This window comes from Agelaius tricolor, unplaced genomic scaffold (genome assembly GCF_023055355.1).
Source record: "Agelaius tricolor isolate 1412-34295 unplaced genomic scaffold, bAgeTri1.0.p SCAF_1, whole genome shotgun sequence".
Taxonomy (NCBI): domain Eukaryota; kingdom Metazoa; phylum Chordata; class Aves; order Passeriformes; family Icteridae; genus Agelaius; species Agelaius tricolor.
Genome location: NW_027269261.1, coordinates 72,731,661 through 72,748,262, shown reverse-complemented (window position 1 = coordinate 72,748,262; position 16,602 = coordinate 72,731,661). Strand labels below are relative to the sequence as shown.

The 16,602-nt window shown below is 43.3% G+C and overlaps 1 protein-coding gene across 2 annotated transcripts in view; it reads left to right on the top strand.

The window, feature by feature from the left end:
- The window catches only part of KLHL29 (kelch like family member 29), a 390,175-nt gene that overhangs the window by 345,004 nt on the left and 28,569 nt on the right, over nucleotides 1-16,602 (top strand). For both annotated transcript variants that reach the window (XM_071440010.1, XM_071440015.1), the window contains 3 exons: nucleotides 8,567-8,765; nucleotides 11,326-11,508; nucleotides 14,250-14,430. In XM_071440010.1, the coding sequence (XP_071296111.1) occupies nucleotides 8,567-8,765; nucleotides 11,326-11,508; nucleotides 14,250-14,430 (563 nt within the window). The remainder of the gene's footprint in view (nucleotides 1-8,566; nucleotides 8,766-11,325; nucleotides 11,509-14,249; nucleotides 14,431-16,602) is intronic.

Genomic DNA, 16,602 nt, shown 5'->3' with positions numbered 1-16,602 from the left:
TTATATAAGTTTTTTTTTTTATATAAGGCAGTTTGTTCTGCCTGCGGCAGAGATGACCAAATGTTCCTTTGTGTCCTTTCACATGCAGAACCGGGGCCATACATGTGCAGGGGTAGACAAAAGTCCAGTTCCAGGTGTCCAGATGATGTCAGAGCACTCAGGAGAAGTCAGTATTCACATGTAAAGGGTGGCACGGTAGTAGATGCAATCTCCGATGAGCAGATCACTCTTGAGTGGCCCGGACATTCCAGGGAAGTCAGCGATCGTGGCCCAGGGAGGTTCCATTCATATGTTAACTGGCTTGATATTATTATATTATTTTAACTTGTTGTCCGGGAACTAATTGAATAAAAATAAGGCTCTGCTCCCTGACGGGGTGGTCAGAGACATAGCTTGGATTTTACAATATTTTATACATAAATAGCATGAATTATCTCTACCATATAATACAATACCATCATGTGCCCTTTTCCCAAACCTTTAAAATCTTGGTGACCAGCAGCAATGCAGAATGTCTCCTCCATAAAGGCATTAACAAGCTTTTTATGAACTTGAGTCCTCAGAGGCAGATTTATCTAAACAGCATCTTCATGGTGTCTGAGAACCAGAGATGCGTAGACAAATTTGAGGTAATTTAGAGAAGAGCAACACAAATGATTAAAAGACTGAAGGAACTGATGTGAGAAAAAAAAAGATTAAAAGATGTGAATATGCATGACTTGGCCTAATGACAGCTAAAGAGGGATAAATGTCTACAAGTGTTTGAAGCCCCAGGGAGGGGGTTTGCCTGGAAGGATGCATGGGAATAACAACAGTAAGGACCACTGGGTTGAATTTGAGACTTGGCAAATTAGTCTAACACAAAGCCCACCTGTAGGCTCTGTATCTGTCAGTGAGGGTAAGGAAAAGTGATGGAGAGAAGGAGAAGAGGATTTATGTCAAAAAAGCTACAAATGCCCATGAGCTATATTTTGGCAGTGATGGAGAGTGGCAGTTTGAAGGCAAGATGCTACAGAGGAGAAAGGGTTGGTGACTGTGAGAGAGCACGTGGAAGATACCTTATTTCTCAGGCACATTTTAAAGAGCCTCCATGCAGAAGAGCAGTTTGCTTCAGGAAAATGGAGAATCTGACAGGTAACAATGTCAATTCCAACTCTGCTCTGTGATGACAAGGAGGTAATGATAGAAGCTGATGGCCAATACCAGCATGTACAAATTACTTAGTTCATCATAAGAAATTAATTAATCAATCAATGTACTCAAGGGCATAAAGTTTCAGGAAAGAATGTTGGAATAAATATGAAAAAGGATGCTTCCAAGGGAGCCTAAGTGAATTAGGCACTAACGCTCTGTAACACTTCAATTAGGCTTCTTTGAAAAGCCCACACTATCCTGGTGCTTTGAAATCCATTTGTGGGAAGAGCAGACAAATACAGAAAGATGCCATAATGAAAGTACAAGAAGCTTCAATTTCTCTGAAAGTGAAAAATGCAAGGTTGAGCAGTAACCCCTGTGATTTCCTGGGGATGGGCTGCTCAAAGAGCTCCAATTTGAATGAAGCTTTTGCAGACACTCAGCTCCCATACGAGCTTACAGAGGGAGAAGAAAAGGCAGCAGCAGAATGGAATCAGTCCAGGAACATGCCCTTAGCTATATATTGGAGGAAGAAACTGCATTAAATAACAAAGAGAATGCAGGTGACATAAGCAGCTCCTGAAATTCCCTCTCTACTGAACTTTTAAGTTTTTTTTAAAGGGATACCCTTGACAGAAAATCTGCAGAATTATTTCTCTGAAGTTAATTGGTTTGAGGAGCTCCCTTGTCTCTCAGTCTGATCAGTCTCTTCATTTGTGGCTTTTCCAACACATTTTTCTGTTTTTTACAAATCTTTCTTTGCTGTTGCTGAAGCAACGGCCTCACAAAGACCCACATCCTCAAGCAGCTCCTCACAAGTGCTCCCTTGCCTTGTGCTGCATGTGGCCCCAGCATTCAGGACCAACCTCCAGAAACAAAATCATTTTATATTCTAGTCAAAAAGCATTTTAGAGAGTTATGGCACATGGATTCACATGCCAGTGTATTGTAGGGACAGAGAAGTTTACTTGGTTCTATGAAGCTCCTGAGAAGCTGCAGCTGGTTTGTTTTTGGCAATGTGCATTTGAGGGGCATTGTTTGCTGTGTTTGAATAGGTGACTGCCCATAAGCAAAATAAACACCACTTACCCTTGGTATCATCTGGGGGAACTTCAAGGGGTTATTTCATAGAGTTTAGTCAGCAAGCTAGAGAATGCATGGTAAGAGTGAGGCTTTTTTTAATCCTTATCAGGCACATTCCAAATATGATGGATCAGTGATTTATCTTCCTGTGCATTTAAAAGCCTCTCATCATATTACTTCTGGAAATACCAACCTGAGAGCTGCTTTGCAAACAGGAGAACAGGACAGCCGCTCGCTGGTGACATTACAGTGTTTAGTCAGCTGTGCTGCCATAAAGATGTCATGTTGAAACCTGATTGCAGGAAGACAGAGGGGCTGCTCTTTCCTTCTTGCTGGGCATGAGATTTATGCATATGGCATCCTGCCACCGAGCCACCAGCTGAACCCAATGCCTGCAAACCAGATTTTCTGCTGCATGTTTATCTCATGATATTAGGAGGCTGTTGGCTGACATGCTACCAAGCCTTTGGGTTTAATCTGAAGGCAGCATTGCAATTCCAAGAAGTCAATGTGGGTGATTAGTAAGTACTCCAAGCGCAGCAGAAAGCTTAGTTGAGCTTGGATATGACCTTGGGTGTAGGAATGTGCAGGAGTTTGCTGAAACACAGTGTGTCTTTGTAATACCCACGGGTTAAATATATCGAAGCAAGTCCCTTCATTAGCAAGTAGCAGGGAAAATCTAGCAAAAAAATACTTACTTCTGAGAATGGCAAAGCAGTGTACCAACAGCTTTGGCTTCCACAAATCAGCCAGTTCCCTGTTGGGCTTGCATTTGGCAACTCAGAGATGGCAGTATTTTGAATATCAGGTTGGGTGAGCTGTGGGGTAAGCCTGGTTTGGGCTGGAGATGGTGATAGGGAGGGACCACTCATGTTGCCTTTCCAGCATGCCAGCTTGAAAGGTCACTATGCCATATCCCCAGCTGTCACCATTGGCAAGGCCCACTGGGCAGTTTGTTACCTGACCACAACCAGGTGTTTTTTAATTACCATGTGCAGTCCTCATTTGAAGGAATCTAATGCACTGGGGACTTGGTTCTGCTTCAGATCTGCCTCTGATGGCTTCCTCCATCCAGGGATGTTCTTGCTCTCACACTGGGACAGTGCACAGCGTAAGGGAGTCTGGACAGAGGATCCCTATGAGACAACATAAATCTCTTTCAATGAGAATCATATCTATTCGTGTTTCATAGTGTTTTGAAAACTATTGCAATTATGCGTAAAGGGCTGAAACAGCAGCCCTTTTCTTGGAGCAAAACCCTATAGTAATGTGGGTAATCTACCTTCTGTATTTGTATTTCTAGCTGAAGCCTGTTTCTCTAGGCAGAAAGTACAAAGGGGCCTTTGTAGGGAGAACAGTAAACTGGAGAGACAGATGAATTATAGGGCATAAGGGAAACATTATTTTGACGTCTTTAGGCATTATTTCAATAATGTTAAAAATCTTGAGAGCTTTCCAGTGGAGCATTTAAGGAGCAGGAAATATGACTCTGTAGCAGGAGACATACTTCCTTTAAAATCTAACTGTGTACTGTTGTGGCCCAAGTCTGTGCAGTAAATGTGAGTCCTTTTGGAAAATACTTTTGAGGATTTTACTGGATTAGAGATTTGAGAATAAAAAGATTATTTTTAATGTGATAGTGAAGTGGGTTTTGTAACTGAAACTGAAGATGCCAGAACAAAGCCCACTTGCAAGCAAGCATTCATAATACTGATGTAATCAGTAGGGAAGAAATGTCATCAAAAGTTTAACAAAGTAAATATTCTCGCTCAAACTACCAGTCAGGAATTAAAAAAAGCACTAGAGGCTTTTGTTGTCTCATTTGCTGAAGCACCGGCCTGCAGGAGATGGGAGTAACTTGTATGTGAACAGATTATTAGGGAAAGGCTTGAAAGGGTCAGCCTCAAGGTATAGCTGGTCATGTTGATCACATATTCCTCAGAGTCAACACTGACCCAGTGGTAGCACTTAGGCTTCCTCATAGCCTGATCAACCTTCTAAACACACCCAGGACAAATGGACACAAAAATTCCCCCCAGAGGGTAGAATTAATGCCCTCCAATTTGGATTGACATATGGTTGTAGACATCTTAGTGTGCTGTGGTGTGAGGCATGGTCTGAGGAACACAATCCATTTCCCAGGAGCTGATGGCTCACAGTTCTGGCCTAGAAGGGGACATTGATAATCTCTGCTTCCCCTGGTGCTCAGTGCATCCTCTCAGCTTATAAATTGCCCTGGGGACTGTTAAGTGTGTTGACTAAATCTCCCTTAATTATAACATGAGTTTACACGTGTCTGGCTGACAAGTAAATACTTGGCTTGTATGAACCCATTTAGGTGTCTGAATCTAGAGCTGAATCTCTCCCTGGAAATGTTTAGTTAATTGGGGAAAGATAAGATCTCTTAAGATTTTTCCCTCCCTGTTTCATATGAAATACACTTGTGATTACAGATTGGTTGAAGATCCTGCTTTCTGTTCAGGATCACTGAAATATGTATCTTGAAGCAGGACAGATAGCATCTCATAGAAGCCTCTGCTCTCCTGTGTCCCCAGTGACTGTCCACAAAGACTTTGCTCATGTGGCAGCAGGGCTCTGGCTCCTGCAGAATGACCCTGGCCATGCACAGGGTATCTGGCAGCATCACTCAGCAAGGACTTTATGGATGAGATCCTCTGCTGGGGCAAAACCTGAGCAGTTCCCTTTGCCCAACAGGAGCTACAGTGAGGTTCATTCAGATCACCTAAAAAACAGTCCTGATGGTGTTCAAAAAACTTCCCTAGCATTTTAAACAATAAATATTTAATTTTTTGCATAATGGTATCCATTCTCAAAGAGCCTGATGCATGTTCTTACATGTTTATGAGTTAGTAACTCCTAATTTTACGCCCATAAGGGGTATTAATATTGTCTCCTTCACCCTGACATGTAATGCAGGCTATAGAGGAGTTGTAAGTGATTCCCAACAAAGACCTGAGAAATATTTCTACTTGTCTAGTCAGCACCTGCAGCCAAGCAGGGAGAAGCAAACCCTTCCCAGGGTTATAGGCACAAACCATGACTCCAGCGACCCGAGGTGGATGAATTTGGCATTGTGCCCTGTGCATGTATTCTGCTGCTTTAGTCATAACTGGTAACATCAGTAGGTGCAGTAGATGTTTCATAGCTGTATAAGGCACAACGGAAAGACAAGAGAGAATGGAGAGCAAATAACAGATGGTAAGGAGGTTGAAATGCTTTATGGTGCTTATTCCAGTCTTAAATGAAAAGGATAATAGTAACAGGATATTTAGTACAATCATAGCTAACAGAGCTGGGAAGTCTTCACAAGGGAGAATCCAAAAGAAAAAGGCTGCTGATTGCCTAAATCACTTGAATATTCTTAAATCAGTGAGGCTAAATGAAATTCACCCTTGTCTATAGTGCTTAAAAAAACTGGTGCGAAAAGAGGTTGCTTTATAAAAGCTTCTCCTGTCTTGTGAAGATGCTGCCATGGTTCATACTCCTTAAATCTCTTGGTGAAAAACACTGCAATTCTATGTACCCTTAATGCTCTCAGCACCAAGCCTGAGTCGTGGCTGTGTGTGGTCCTGTACACACAGACACACACACAGAGCCAGCTTTCTGTAGCTGTTTGAGCAAAGGGAAGAATAAGAGTGAAAAGTGACATTGGTTTTGATATGTGACATCAGCTTTCTAGCTGATGAAAGGGAGCAGCATGTTCTAATTATTATTCCCCTTCAAAATAAGCCACGAGCTCAGACAAAAGAGGAGAGAAAGGAGCGGGGAGGGGGGGGGAATCCAGGAGAGAAACAGAATCACATTTTCTCACTTATCTAATTAAAGCAAGGTGGGCGAGCGAGAGGGAGAGCTCACTGTGCTCAGGGAGCAGCGCTGCCCCATTTATTCAGGGAAAGGTGGGAAATGGAGGCAGTAACTCCACTGGGCCCATGGGAATTGTCCCATCCCTGACAGAAAGGAGCTGTTCTCTCCATGCTAATTGGCAGTCAGCTTTTGGACACGGTGGTGAGTGGAACACCATGTCCCCATGTAGTGGCACACCCGTCTGTGCTGGTGTTTGGCATCGCTTTATGTTGTGGCTGCTTCCAGTGCAAACCAGCCTTGGGACTGTCAGGGGTGGCTCTGGCATGTCCCACTGCACCAAGGGAAGGTGCTGGCTCCTGTGTACACTCCATACATTTTACAACTTTATTTAAACTGCCTTTAGCAGCTTGTACTGCTTCCTGAGCAGCCTGTAGTGGGAATTAGCCTCCCCCGTGGGATTGTTTCGCCCACTGGCAGCGTACCCTCTCTCCGCATTATTCCCCTGTCCCGATGCCACGTTTCGTTTTGGCTCCCATGTAAGGTTAAACGCCTCCAACCTTCTTAAAAGAAGCGCTTCCTGAAGTCAGAGATTTGCCACCCACTGCCATATGTCCACTGCTTCCTCTCTTACAAGGTAATGACATTAAGATATCTGCAGCCAAGTGCCTGACATTTGTGGCTCTGGGGAAGGAGCAACCGTTGTACCTCCTAGAAAGCACCTCAGAAATGGATTTCAGCAAGGGAGGAGTGTATTCTTTTATGTTTTGAGGTTGATGAAGTGATCTCAAGCCCTACTTGGCTCTGTGCCACACTACAGGTAGTAGCAAGTAGTCAGGAATGAATTGCTCACAGGGTTTTTTTTCCCCTGAAGAGAAGCACTGTCACTTTTCCATCCATTTTATATCACCAAACAACTTTTTTATCCCCAAACAATTGCAGAGTGGCCAGGCTTCAAGTCTTTAAGCTGTACCTAAAATTGTCAGCTCTAGTGTTGAGGAGAGCTGATAGGCTGAGGACTGGGAGTCAGCCTGACACCCTTCATCTCCTCTGGGCCACAGATCTGCAGGCACATTTGGAGCTCAGCTGTTGCAACCCCATAGGTTGTTGCATTTTTGCTTTGGCAGAACTTGTACCATGGTGATGTGGCTCTCCAGTAGGAGAGCAGTGTGAATTTGGAGGAGACATCCTTTGTTTTTCTTCTAAATTTAAGCCTGCTTCTTCAGTTTGGGTGGGGAAAGGGAAGGCCCTGGAAGCCCTCACAGGTGTCACTGCATCCTCCACCTGCTTGGCCAGCCCATTACCCAGTTCAGGCCATATCCCTACCCTCCCTTCTCACTATGCCCCTGCTCCATTCCCATCCCTGCTCCTGCTCCTCTTCCTGCTGTGACTTGGCTCTCACACACTGCAGGGACAGGCATGCTGCTGAAAAAGAAAGTAAGAGCCAAGTGGCTTCTGGAAGACCAGAGGCATCTGCAGGCCAGCAGATGCTGCTGGCGCCCAGAGTTTCTTGGGACCAGCATGGACCTCAGGAATATTTATTTGCATCCTGGCCTCAATCCCAGTTGGGATCTTTGGATGCTGCTGCTGTATGAATATTTATTGCAACAGATTATTATCTCTTCTTGCTGCTCACCCTTAGTTTGCATCCTGTTTGTCTGCCTTGTTTCTGGAGTTGTATGTTTTCCCATTCCTCTGCTTTTCACTGTATTCTCATGCAGTGTTGTGACATACCCAACTATATATAAAAAGAATAATCTGGAGATGGACTCCTGCTTTTTCGATTGCAGTTTTCTCTCTTGGGGTTTTGTTGTCCTTTAAGCCGTGTTTGGTGACAGACAGCTTCATTTGCTCAGATGTACTTTACCCTCTGAGGTTTAATGTATTTGTTTAGGAGATAAAACTTACTGTCAGTATTTCTATAGCACCCTCTGGAGTCAGACTTCCCTAAAAGCTAGAGCTACATAATTTGTTTCACCAACAAATAAACTCTACTAATTGAAAGATTTTTAGCAATTGGTTGACATCATTCAGGCTCTACCATAGTTGTTGAAATCTACCCTATTAACTGACTTCTGTTTCATATTTATAGTGCCAGAAAAGACTTGTTTGGGGGTTTTATTACAGTGCAACAACCACACTCACATTTCAAGGTTAATTCAGAAAACTCAAATGCTCACTCCTTGTCTCCATTGTTTCCACTTCATAAGTTGTTCCATTCAGCCTGAATTCAGAATGAGTTTTTATTTCCAAAAATTCCTCCACGCAGTGCTGTATAAAAGGAGTTGCCACTTTTTGAAGATTATTTTTAGTTTCTGGGACCAAACCCAGCCTGGGGCAGGGAGCTCTGAGGGCTGCATTGTCTCTGTCCCACTCATTCACTAGGCAGGGCTTGTATGCAGCATCCATGACAAGTGTGTTTCCAGGCTGGATGACAGGGGATGGTTTACAGGCAAGGAAGTGGAGATGCCAAGTGGCTGAACTCTGACCTGAAGGCTGCATGTGTTATTATTTGCCCCCCTCACAGTATGCTGCGGAGCTGCTGGCAGTGGTGAGGCTCCCCTTCATCCATCCCAGCTATCTGCTGAATGTTGTTGACAATGAGGAGTTGATAAAGTCCTCGGAGGCTTGCCGGGACCTGGTGAACGAAGCCAAGCGCTATCACATGCTGCCACACGCCCGCCAGGAGATGCAGACACCGAGGACCCGGCCCAGGCTCTCCGCAGGTAAAGCAAAACTTCCTTCAACCACAGCAACCCACTGCTTCCACATTTCCTGGACATGCCCTGGGACAGGGCACACTGTAACGTTCCTCTGTTATCCTGAAAATAAGTCCTTTGCCCTTTTGCCTCAGTTTCTCTAGTTGTAGAAATAGGTGAAAAATTTGATTTTTTTGCCATGGAGCCTCTTTTGGGGAGCATCTGTCTGATCTTCATCAAACACCTTCATTTTCACAGCCCTTTGTAAATATAATATTTTATATGGTGAGGCTGGTGTAAATATGTTATTTTTGTACTGATGAGTACTAGATCAGACTGTTTAATGCCTCCAGAACAAATGGATCACATATAACATACTCCCTTTTAAAAAAACAGCAGCTGTGAAAAACTGACTCTTCTTAAAAAGTTTCACACCCATTTTTCCTTTTCGGAAAAACCCTAAGTGCCCACCTTGCCAGCTGAGCCCATATCACGGTGAAGTGAGAAATGTCCTAAATATTCGCTGAACAGAGAATGCAGATGCCACATAGGAAAACTGCATCCAAGAAGGAGTCTGATGAAGCAGGTGAATTGTTTTAACATGCTGCCTGTACTTCTGCCTCCCATAAGTACAACAGAAAGCCAGACAAAACTTTCTGTCACTGCCACTGATGCTAATGTGGCACGGAGATGGCATATCAAACCACGGCATTTGCAGCTTCGGGAGGCTGCCTCATCAAGGCACCTTTCAGAAGGACGAAGTGTAGAGGACTTTCAATAACAATCTACCCTAAAAAGTCTTTCATTGAAAACGACTAATGGTGTGATGTTTGAAGGGATTTTTGAAAAGTGCTTATTTTATGTATATAAAATTGTAGGTGTAATGTGATCCATTTCCAGAAGCTTGTTGATGAGGGAAAAGTGATTCTCTCAGGGTAAAGGAGGGTGATTATAGTTTTTTAGGTCAGAGTCTAATTATATAGAATCATGTTATTTTGCATATCAACAGCATTCATGGAGGCACAAAGGATCTCTAAACACCCTTTGTGGACTCGCTGCTGCATGTCACATGCCCTCTCGAGGTCATTGATTATAATCAAGTTATGTCTTGCACAGGTGATTAGATTTTCTGGTACGGCGCAAAAATAATGATCTCTTGTTACTGAGAAATATTTATTTTAAACTGTACAGCACTTTATCTCAATAACTTTTAAGAGAATAACCTTGCTTGAATGACACAAATATATTTTTTGAAAATGCTAATGAAGAGTGACGATAATGCATTACTCTGCAGATGCATTTCTCTCCACTGCTGCTCCTAATCCCTCTCGCTGGCAGTTTCACTCCTGCCCCTCACCTGTGCACACTTGTCTGTGGGCTGGGAACTGTAACACATCTCAGCAATGGCTCCAGGCAGGAGACAGCTCCTGAAACGGTGATGCCTTCCAGCTTGTGGCCTCCTGGTCCTTCTGAACCTACCTCTCCTGGCAGCACATTACACAGGGGCTTCCAATTGCTGCAAAAGGGTTTTTAGCACTTCAGCTAAATGCCAAGTCCAAACCATCCCCTGCACCTGACTCTTGGATGGAGTCAGAAAACATCCCAGGGTTATACTGTGACCCATCTCTGTGGGAATGAGTCTGGAGAGGAGTTTGGAGTAACACAGAGATCAGATATGACTCAGCTCTGGCTGTGAAGTGGGAATAAAACCTCAGAGATGTGGACTTGAAAATTTTGCATGAACAGACAGTTTGGCTTGCTGGACACCTTGCATGTTATGGGCTTGGGGGAGCTCTTCCAGCACAGATAAAGCTCAGTAAATAACTCTATTAAGGCTGGGGCCATCTTTGTCATGTTTCCTAGCACCTGGTAGACCAGGACCATGATCTGTGACTTGAGCACATGTTTTCTGGGTCTGGAAAATCTGCTTTCCCCGGGGAAAACCAAAAAAAAAAAAAAAAAAAAAAAAAAAAAAAAAAAAAATCAACCAACCAACCAAAGAAAGCCCCCAACAAATAAAAAGTAACCCACCAGAAAATTATATATTAATAGACTGCATGCAGAAAGAATATCAGGATGAAGAATGAAGATCCATAACCATAGCTTCACTTTCTCCAGACATTAGCTTTTAACGTGAGAAGACTTTATTTAGGTTAAAGTAAAAACATGCTTTTGCTGGATAATGACCAAGCTCCAAAGCTATCACAATCCTTGACAAAATGCCCATTTTCTTCAATGGAAGAGAAATTTGCTACCTGCAAGTCTCACTCACAGACTGTTGAAATGAATGGACATCTTTACATGGAACTGCCTTTTTATTTCTTTCCCCCCCACAAGTTTTGCCCAGATGGCATTCTCCCTCCCTAGTTCTCCCAAGAGTGTTCATAGTGTCATTCCTCACCCACTGCTCCCCCTACACACACATTCCTGTTTTTTCTCACCCTTCGTGGTTTGATTGCAGACTCTAAAACAGATTTATATACGATACATTAAAATTTCCCTGACTGATGAGTATTTTTGGATGGGTTCCTGCCTGGTTGAGAGATGCCACTTTTTTATAATACTGTTTTTCTTCCTTGAATCCTAGGAGTAGCCGAGGTAATAGTCTTAGTTGGGGGTCGCCAGATGATTGGCATGAACCAACGTGCTCTAACAGCAGTCACCTGCTTAAATCCTCAAAACAACAAGTGGTACCCATTGGCCAGCCTGCCCTTCTATGACCGAGAGTTTTTCAGCGTGGTCAGCGCTGGAGATAACATCTATCTCTCAGGTAAGCAGCAGATTCCATAGAAACAGAACCACAGAAGGGTTTGGATTCAAAAGGACCTTTAAAGGTCACCTAATGCAGCCCCTCCATGCCATGGGCAGGGGCACCTTCCATTAGCCCAGGTTGCTCCAAGCCCCATCCAATTTGGCCTTGAACAGGGATGGGACAGCCACCGCTTCTCTGGGCAACCTGGGCCACCCTCAATATAAGAAATTTCTTTCATATGTCCAATCTAAATCTCCCTTCTTTCAGTTTAAAACTCTTATATCTGATCCTGTCACTACAGGCCATGATAAAAAGCCTCTTTCCATCTTTCTTATAAGCTCCCTTTAAGTATTGAAAGGTCACCATAAGGTCTCCCCAGACCTTTCTCTTCTCCAGGATGAACAACCTCAGCCTGTCAGCATAGGAGTGGTGCTCCAGCCCTCTGACCATTTCTACACCCCATCCTTGGACTCAATTTAACAGGTCCATGTCCTTCTTGTGCTGAAGCTGAACATTGTACTCAAGGTGGGGTCTCACAAGAGCAGAGCAGAGGGGGAAAACCCACCTCCTCAACCAGCTGGTCCTGCTGCTTTTGCTGCAGCCCAGGATACGCTGACTCTCCGGGCTGTAAGTGCACTTTGCTGGGTCATTTCCTACTTTTTGTCCACCAGTATCCCCCAGTCCTCCTCTAGAGGGCTGTTCTCAATCCATTCACCCCCCAGATTTACTGGGCTGGGAGAAAAGTTACAATACAGGCAGCCCATACGAAGCAGGACCTGACGGAGTTTTACCCAGCTGCTCCTGGGGAGGGGAAAAAAAAAAAAAAAGGTAGGAATAATGTTGGGAGAGAGGGATTTCCCTGCTTTTATCATTCTCCATGTCTCTGCAGTGTTAACTTACTCTCAGAGCAGTCAACAACAATATTTTACAGTTGCAATATGAAGAAAATAGGTCTGACAACCATCAAGCATGCAAAGAGGTTTCACTGCCATAGAAACACAATTTAAAATACTCTCTGTAGTTGAATCTAAATGGTAGGTTATGGAATTTGAGACAGACAGACTGAACTGCTGAATATGTGACCTACACTTAAAGTATTTGCTTACAGGAGCATTCATGTTTTGTACTTGTTGAAACTTCTCTTCTGACAGTAGTCACTAGCCCTATAATCTTCTTAGTTTTGGTGAAACTGAGACCACGCTCCTTAAAAGGCTTTAACTCCCAAAGTATCTGACAGCACCATGCTCTGAGCATCACAGTATCTGGATTTTTGCAGTCTGTTGGTACCTCTGCTTGGCTAGAGGGGGAAAAGCAATTCCACCAGACAATGCAAGAATGCTCTGATGGCAGCTGAGTGAGGGCTGGATGATTAGAAGAGGAGGCTGGGCAGGGAGGTGCGGATGTGTGTGATCCGAGGATGTCGTTGGGAGCACAGATGCACCTGGCATCTGTACCAGTAAGGGGTTACAGCTGTTGCCTTTCCCTTGCCGAGCTCTCTCAGTACATTTTCTGCAGTAAATTGCTGCCTGTGGTGTTAAATTCCATTAATACTGCATAGAGACCCTAAGAATTGATTGGAAATTATTTCTTGATGTTTTTTTCCCCATGCTTGTTTGCCCATGCTTGAGAACAGCTAGAGCAAAAGTCTTCTGGGGAGGCTTTTGTCAGATGTTGGCTTTTAGTTATTCTTAGCTGAGGTGCTTTCCAATATGTACAGCCATTTTAGGCTGTGCCATACCTAGTAACAAAAGCTTAGAATCCTAATTTTAAAGCTCATTTCAGCTCTTTCCCTTGGATCTGGATGAGTGACTGGATGGTATTTGGTGGCTGCAATCAGGAGAGCTGGAAATGCAGCTAAGAGTCAGTTGATATTTTGCTTTGCTCAGATGTAGAAGACAGGAAAAATGTGAAGGGGAGCCAACAGAAGTGAGAATGGCCTGCTGCAAGCTCCAAGAACTGGACTTTGCACTGCATAGCATAGGTTTGGAGAGCAAAATACCAAGGAGGAAGTCTGGTTTTCTCATTAAACCATGGAACTGTGTCTAGTTCATTTTCCTGGCTTGACCATTGACTCTGAGTGTGGTCCCAAACAAATCATTTCACCTCTTTTTGCTTCAAAACAGGATAGTAAGACACCCACTAAGTGGCTACCTTGGAAGCTTCAAGCAGAAGTTAAAAAGTGATCAATATAAATGTTTCATGAGATCATCTTGAACTGTTTTACAGGAGTGGTACAGCTGGTTCTGTCTTTTATCTGCAAATGAAAATAAATAAGAAATTTGCCCCGAAAATTAGAAATTAAGTCTACAGTCCAAGCACTGACTTTATTGTGCCCATATATGTGCTGCTTCAATCCATCACTGTATTAAGCATTTTAGGTTTCAGGCTGGCCTATGTCTCACAACCCAAGATACTCTCAGCCTCCTGACACCTTCTTGCAAGTGTTGCAGTAATTTAATAGACTGGAAGTTATTTATGAACACTGAGAAGGGTCTATCCCCTTATGTATGTGTCCCTCGTAGTCTGACATCTTGATTTCTCTATGTCATCTTATTAAAAAAACCTCAGCCTTTGGGGCACATGAATAAATGACACAGATATGCATCATCGGAACAGATGCTCAGTATTGAGGGTGATTTATTTTAATTAGTCAAATGTCATTTGAAGAGTTTTTACTTTGTGACTGGCTTTGATTGCTGTGTGCAGAGCTGCTGCCGTGGCAGGATCTCTGGTAACTCTCCCTTTTCTCTGGGTGCCAGGCGGGATGGAGGCGGGTGTCACGCTGGCCGATGTCTGGTGTTACATGTCCCTGCTGGACAACTGGAACCTCGTGTCCCGCATGACCGTCCCGAGGTGTCGGCACAACAGCCTGGTGTACGATGGGAAAATCTATACCATTGGAGGGGTCGGTGTGGCAGGCAACGTTGACCACGTGGAAAGGTAAAAAAGCAACAATACCCACACCTGAAAAAAAAAAAAACACAAAACCAAACCATGTGGTGTTTGCTGGAGCTTTTCCTTCATGCTATGCTAAAGGACCGTTTGCCTTTTAAAGGACATCAAATGGACTGTATGTGTTAAAATAAGCTTTTATAAAAGCTAAGAAAGTAGGAAAGTGGCAGGATTAGATTCCATTTAAAAGCTTCAGTGGAAAGCATTGTTTCAAAACCAAAGAGGAAAGTTGCCAGCTTCTCGCTTTGCTCAGGGGAGGGAAGAGAGGAATTAAGCTTCTTTGGACATTTTTCCAGGTTATACAATGAACTAATAAACTCCTTTTGAATTTAGTATTGATGAAAGTCTTTACAGACCACAATAGTATTTTTTTTCCTTTTAAATCAAAAAAAAAAAACAACAGCAAAGCAAGTTTCTTGTATGTGTTTTCCTGGTGTAGCACCTCAGCCTTGACCTGGCTGGAAGATCCTCCCTTTGGTGGTCTTGGCCTGGGGCTGGGACCTGCCAAGTTCACAGTAAAACAACCAATAATAAATGGAAACAGTTTTGAATTCCTGGCTGAACAAAGATGGGAGAGAATGGAAATTTCTCTTTTCAAGTAGATTCCAGATGTAATTTTTTTCACATGGAACTTAAAAAAACACGAAGGAACAAAAGTGCAACAAAACTATTTCACTAAGTAAAATTCCAAAACCAACTGATTTCTTGTCACCCATAGCATTCAATAAAGCCATAGATTTTATATCTATATCAATGTTTTCATTAAAAAAATAGAATTCACTTTAAAATGCAGTTTATTTTGGAATATTCATTTCCAAAAATATCAATACAGTCTTAGCCTTCCCCAAACACTTAATCGGGAAATATATTTGGGAAATGTTTTACCTAAGTGAATGTGGCAACCAAAAATATTTTTGTCAGTTGAAATGCTGAATTTGAATACTTCTTCAGTAGCATTTTGAAGCAGGCATTTTCCAGTAAAAGTTGCCCTTAACAGTCAAGACAAATAGAGATAGGCCATTAGGAAGGATTTCAGGGGAAGAAAAAAACAACACATTTTTCAAAAGTTTGGGAACTGGTGTTGGTGATGATGCTCTCAGCCATCAGGGAAGTGCAGGCAGCAAACAATGAACGATAAGTCATAACAGTGAACACAACATGTGAACACTGCTCCCCTCCTTCACCCAGAACTTAAGGTGGGCGCTGCCTATGGAACTTGCTTTGAAACAAATCTCATCCTTTTCAGCAGATTTGTTTCTGGTATCTGAAGGTACTCATCCCATAATTTAAGTCAGTAATTTTTTAACTAGCAGAACTATTTTTGTGAACACAGGAAAAAGAGGGCCCAGGAAAGAGATGCTGTTTCATTCCATCTCTTGATAAAGATGAACAGCAAAAGCATGCTATTGAAGAGTCTTGATAGTTGTCATTGATTAAATTATCTCTTTTCAGTTTTCCTTGGACCTGATTTCTGTCTCTGCTCTGATTCTCATGGTCTCTATTAAAGCATCCAAAATGTTGGTCAGCTGAATGAACCCTAAATCAAGCAGAGTGCCCCCGGTCCTTCCCCTCTCATGTCAGTCACCCAGCCCTCACCACAGATGACATTGCAGCCTGCAAAGTCACACTCAGGCCCTTGGTGGCCCCTGCTTGGCTCAGTGAGAGCAGCAGTGCTGGTTTTCCATTGTAGCAAGCCCACTAGGAGAGCTGGATGTGGGAAAGGAGCAGATTTCCTCCCTATCATCTCAGTGCACACTGTCTCAGCCACAATAAGGATGTCTTGTCAGGGGGATTTGCTAAACCCGTGGTTATAATTAATCTGCTGTTGTCTATAGAGTGGCTTGTGAGACAGAGCCATGGAAAAAGTGCAACATGGCCTCCTTTGGGCTATGCTGGGAAATGAGAGAAGTTTGGGGATGTTTCCTTTTTTATTCTTCATATTCAAATGACAGTAGGGGGTGACAGAAGTGAAGCACAGCATGGCTGAAGCTGTGTTTTGGAAAGGATGTCTCAGGGTCTGCTGTCAGAAATGAAGGTGAGGGAAGGCTGACTCTCCTAGCAGTGCTGAACAAAGTCAGGCCTTTTCACACAAAAGCACTTCCCATTTGGACAAGGCAGGGTTCAGGAATTTAAATTGCTGTACCTATTTTTGCAAGTGGT